The sequence below is a fragment of the Panicum virgatum genome, chromosome 9K (genome assembly GCF_016808335.1).
Source record: "Panicum virgatum strain AP13 chromosome 9K, P.virgatum_v5, whole genome shotgun sequence".
Lineage (NCBI taxonomy): Eukaryota > Viridiplantae > Streptophyta > Magnoliopsida > Poales > Poaceae > Panicum > Panicum virgatum.
Window position 1 is genome coordinate 8881169 of NC_053144.1, and position 4921 is coordinate 8886089.

Genomic DNA, 4921 nt, shown 5'->3' on the forward strand with positions numbered 1-4921 from the left:
ACATCGGCTGGCACCAAAGTTTCGAACACCGAGCTTTTTTTAAGAAAAATAAAAACACCGAGATTATTCATATGCCATTCCGCCAACGGGAAACATGAAAAGTTGGGGGAAAACCCTTCAAAAAAAAGTTGGGGAAAAGAAACACATTTAAATTTCAGGGGAGAAACAAGGATTGCACTTGCAGCATCATATTTGGCCGGGTACTCACGCTCTTGGAGATTGGATCATGTACAACCTTCGAAAGGCTGAAGCACAGAATCATGACCTGTAATCTGAGTCCAGGGAACTGCAAAGCATCTACAAATGAAGGTTAGGCAGCAACAGGGTGCATTTAAATGTTGGCATGTTAACTGCCAAGACCAAGGTTAGGCTGCAACACAGAGCATTTAAATGGCTACAACTATGCAAGCATCACAGTTCACAACAACACGTATTCAGGCTTAATGGTGGGCGTGATGGACATCTCATTGATAGCCTGGTTGACACATGATTCAAGCAGCCAAGTTTCTGAGCTGCCGAATCGCTATATTCCTGTGGGTACATGCTTCTTGTTCATCACTTGCCCCAGACCATCACGATGTACTACTACTACTAGGCAATACAAAGCAGGTATCTATCGAACACTTTTACAAAAAGTGGGGCAACAGAGATAGCCTGCTTGCATTGCATCTCCGAGTCTAGGAGATGAAGAAACCAAGTCCTACGAACTTACAGGTTACACCAGAGCCTAATAAGAGAGGAGGATCTCATCTTATTATCATTCAGGGACAACTTCTTCTTCACTCATTGCCCTGTTCATTATTTTCGTGGAGACATCCACGTCTTCTTTGTGAGCATCCTCACTGTCAGCCTTGTTGTCCACCGGGGTGGAGGATGCGCCAGTGTTATTGTCATCATTCCCAGCTCCAGATGTGGACTTTTGCCCATCTGTTACCTGAGCCAAGGTGCCATTTGGTGGAGAATGCAACTCAACAGATGTTGTCTGGTCAGTCAAAGGCTGTACTTCTCCCTGCAGCACCACCGTTGAATTCACTTGCTGCTCTGCTTGACCATTCAAAGTTGAATTAGTTTGCTCATGGTCACTGGTCAAATTTGCTGGAGTGGAATGGATCTTGCTTTCTGGATTCATGCTAGGAATGTCAGCATTCTGATGGGAAGACATATTAGTTGGAGTAGCCACATGTCCCCCGGTAGCATTTGATCCATTTACACCAGGCCCCCGAAATGAAATTCCATTGGACAAATTTGTGGTGCCTTCAAATATCCTATCCATGGTGTTCAATTGGTCCTCGGGAAGAGGTTTTGTCAACTTGGCATCATGATCCACAGAGCTAGCCACATCATCACCTCTGAAACTCTTCTCCCTAGCCCTGCGCACTTCCTCCTCCTTGCTTCCGCCCTCGTGGTTTTCATGAGGCACTGCAGATGAAGCATCATCCACGAACAAGACCTTCTCTTGGGCATGATGGGACAGCTCATCTTGCTCAGATGATGGGGGATCATGAGTGACAGCACTAGAAACATTATCACCATGGAAGCTCTTCTCTTGATCCTCCTGAGACCGCTCCTTATGCTCTTCATCCTCAAACACACCCACATCATCTCCATCCTTGTCAGCAGAATGTTCACCAGGCTCGGGAAGATCTTCGTCCTTCTCTAGGTCTTGCTCATCGATGGGGTCCTCATCATTCTCATCATGTTTCATTTCTTGCTCCATTTCATCATTCTCTTCATCCTCCACCTTTTCATCCAATGTTGAAGAATCAGCCTCCATCTTTGAAGGTAGGTCCTTCCTGCTCAATCTGATAACCACCCCCTGGTCCTTATCATCTTTATGTAGATCATTCCCTTCATCTTCGCTATATGACGCCTTCTTCTCATAAGAATGCTTAACTTGGTAGATCAACCAAACAGAAACCAGAATCAAGAGAGTTATCTGGAGAGCCTTCTTTAGCTTCAGACCTCTGGATCTGTGATTTCTACTAGAGCTCTGCCTCAACATTTTTAGACAAAGGTAAAACAGCAACGTCTAAAATCCTTTTTTTCACTCCCAATACCAGCACTTGAACACTTGGTGATTCCTGAAACAAGATGTTACAAACATATAAGCATTCTTCTTCATAATTTGACCAAGGGTAACAGTAAGGGGGGAGATGAAATACTTGAAAGAACCAAATAATAACAATTTGTAAGCTATATCAGAGAAAAGCTAAAAACTATGTCATATGTCTACAATCGTACGAATCATCTTTATCTCTACTTTTATTACTAATAAAGCAAGCAATGATCCCTTGGTCCATCAATCGAGCTCCTAATCGGAATCCGGATGACCATATATTGAGTTAAGGGTCCGAAACCGTTTAGAATTAGCAAGTGGTGAGTAAAATAGAAAAAAAAACTGAATTACTCAACTGACATATATTATGTTACTATAAATACAAATGGTGTATAATATACACATTTTTATATGTTTAATATATTTATATGGCTTCCCGTTGGGATATTTACTAGTATAAATACAAACTATGCATTTGATATCTGAACAACCTCCAAGGCTTTCAACATCTCCTACTAGGTAGTAGGTACCTCTATTGAAGCTATGTGCAGTTGTGAAGTAGGGAACAAATATCTAGGATAACTCCTCCTAGGATAACTGAAAACGGAACAACGACGAAGCGTGCGGCTACATTTCTAAACCCCATACTACTGGTTTAAATTAAGGCCGAGGAATCCTAAGCAACGAATTATAACCATCAGGTCCTGAATCCTGAAGAAAAGGAAACATAGCCTCCAATCGCATTAGCTAAACCAGAGAAAAGGTCATACGTAGGAATAATCATCAGGCGAGAACTCCAATCAGACGACGGCCGAACATCGAAACAACCTATGCTGCGAACACGCGACAATCAAAGAAAAGAATCCATTTTTGTGGGGGTAGAGCAGCCCACAAGAGTTTTTCACTCCATTACTGGGATTTAAATTTTAATAGACAAAAATCCAGGCAAGCAACCCCAAACTCGGACGATTGCAGCAGCACAGGCATGAAAAAGCGGGTGTTTGAACTCAAAAGAAACCCAAAGGGCTTCAAGGAGCTCAAGAACACGCAGGGCAAGGCCACCGTACACGGAAACGATTCGAGCTTTGGGACAGAACAGGGCCGGGAGTAGCTCACCTGAGGATCCTTGAAACCGCGGCTCTTGCTCCGGGCTTGGTCTCCTCTTCCCACCCCCCAACAGAAGATTTATACAACGAACACCACGAGGTGGGGCAGAGCAAAAGATTGGTCAAAAAATCAAGATGCTTGCTCACCTAAATCCGCTCCCCCACTAGCGCAAGGCAGGACCGGATCTAAATACGCGCCGGCCCCTAGAGCGGACCGCCCCTCGGAAACGGAACGGGTTACCGGGAGCTGCAGCTCGCGAACAAATGCGACGGTGGATTCGGGGTGCGTGCGCCAGGCGGATTGGCGATTGGAATGGCGGAGGGTAGGTGCCAGGCCGGGGACGGGGGGAAGAGGGATTTATGACGCGATGTGGACGGAGACCCGGAGAGGAGGCGGGCAGCTTCAGAGTCCCAGACCACAAGAGGGGGGAGAAGAAGGGAGGGTGTAGGAAGAGGAAATGGTGAGGTTTTTTATCTAGCTCTTCTCTCTGACTTTTCGGTGTTTAGGAGTATGAGAGGTTCTTCTTTCTTTTCTTTTTTCCCACCCTCTGAGCTTGAGCTGAGGTTAGGCCGTGAGGGTGTTTGGGGTTGGGGCTTTGGCACTGTGTGGTTGGAGGTTGGGAACAGCGAGCCTTGGAGGGCTCGCCGGCGTCAGGCCGGTTTGCCACTCGGGCAGGCACTGACCTCACTGTGGCTTGTGGATTTTGTTGCCGAGCGCCGCGTTCCTTTTTTTTAAATATAAGGAGGAAAATGACCGTCCTTTTTTTTTGAAAAATCATCTCCATGTCTCGTTGGAACCTTTATCTTTTACGAATTTATAGGTAATTTTTAGCCAAGTGTGACATGGAGGTTAAGAGTATCTCTAACCTATTACTCATACCCTATACTTAAAATATATTTTTTGTCCATTACCAATGACTATTTTTGTAATGATTGCTGTAGTAGACTACCAAAATCAAATCACCAAGAATAAGAGAGAAAATCCCCTTTATTTAGATGAAAGAGAGGTGTGCTTTGTTGATTAAAAAAAGGTAATAAAATTGGATTGGTAATTTTCTGGAGCATTTCCAATCACAAAAATATCAATTATTTGGTATTAGGAAGGGAGATGAGCAATATGTTGGAGATGCATCTGGATGATCAAGGAGAAAGAATAAGCATCCGTAGATCAAGGTAGTAAAGGAGATTATTAAACCAAGATGCACGGCTTAACAGTGAAATAACTACAAGATTTTGCACCTTATTACTTGCTACCTGTATAGTACTGAATATAAATTCATTTAAAATTGTCCTAAGCCAGGCCTTCCTAACTTCTGCATCTATTACGAGAAGGGAATATAGAATTGTGATATATAATTAATGTTAATGGATTATGAGTAATATATAATTCCTGCTATCGTGTGAGTTATATATGATAGATCTATTGTGCTGTTTGGTCAAAAGTTCATATGACTGTGTTGACCTCCTAATATATGGGGTTAGAGGAAGTAAATACCATTTGCGCCTAAATAAAATGTGAACTTCCTTTGATATCCTGTTACTTAGAGAGACGAGTAAGGGAGTGCAAGAAAACTTGGAGAAAGAGAAAAAACTGAATATGGTCATAGATAAGTCAACTGGCTCTTTTCCAAATGTTTCCTTAACAAAAATACACTACCGTAGAACATAAATTAGATATATTGTATTATTAAAAAAAATTCAGTTTGAATCTTGTGTTTGTTAATCTATCTGAAATTTTTAGATATTGATGGCCAAATCT

The 4921-nt window shown here is 42.9% G+C and overlaps 1 protein-coding gene across 1 annotated transcript; it reads right to left on the reverse strand.

Moving 5' to 3' along the window:
• Positions 1-365: 365 nt before the first annotated feature.
• LOC120649909 (uncharacterized protein DDB_G0290803-like) lies at positions 366-3708 on the reverse strand. Its single transcript, XM_039926836.1, has 2 exons — positions 3173-3708; positions 366-2081 (listed from the first exon to the last, which is right to left on the reverse strand). The coding sequence occupies exon 2, from the start codon at positions 2000-2002 to the stop codon at positions 758-760; it is 1245 nt and encodes a 414-aa protein (XP_039782770.1). The 5' UTR covers positions 2003-2081; positions 3173-3708; the 3' UTR covers positions 366-757.
• Between the last annotated feature and the right edge of the window lie 1213 nt (positions 3709-4921).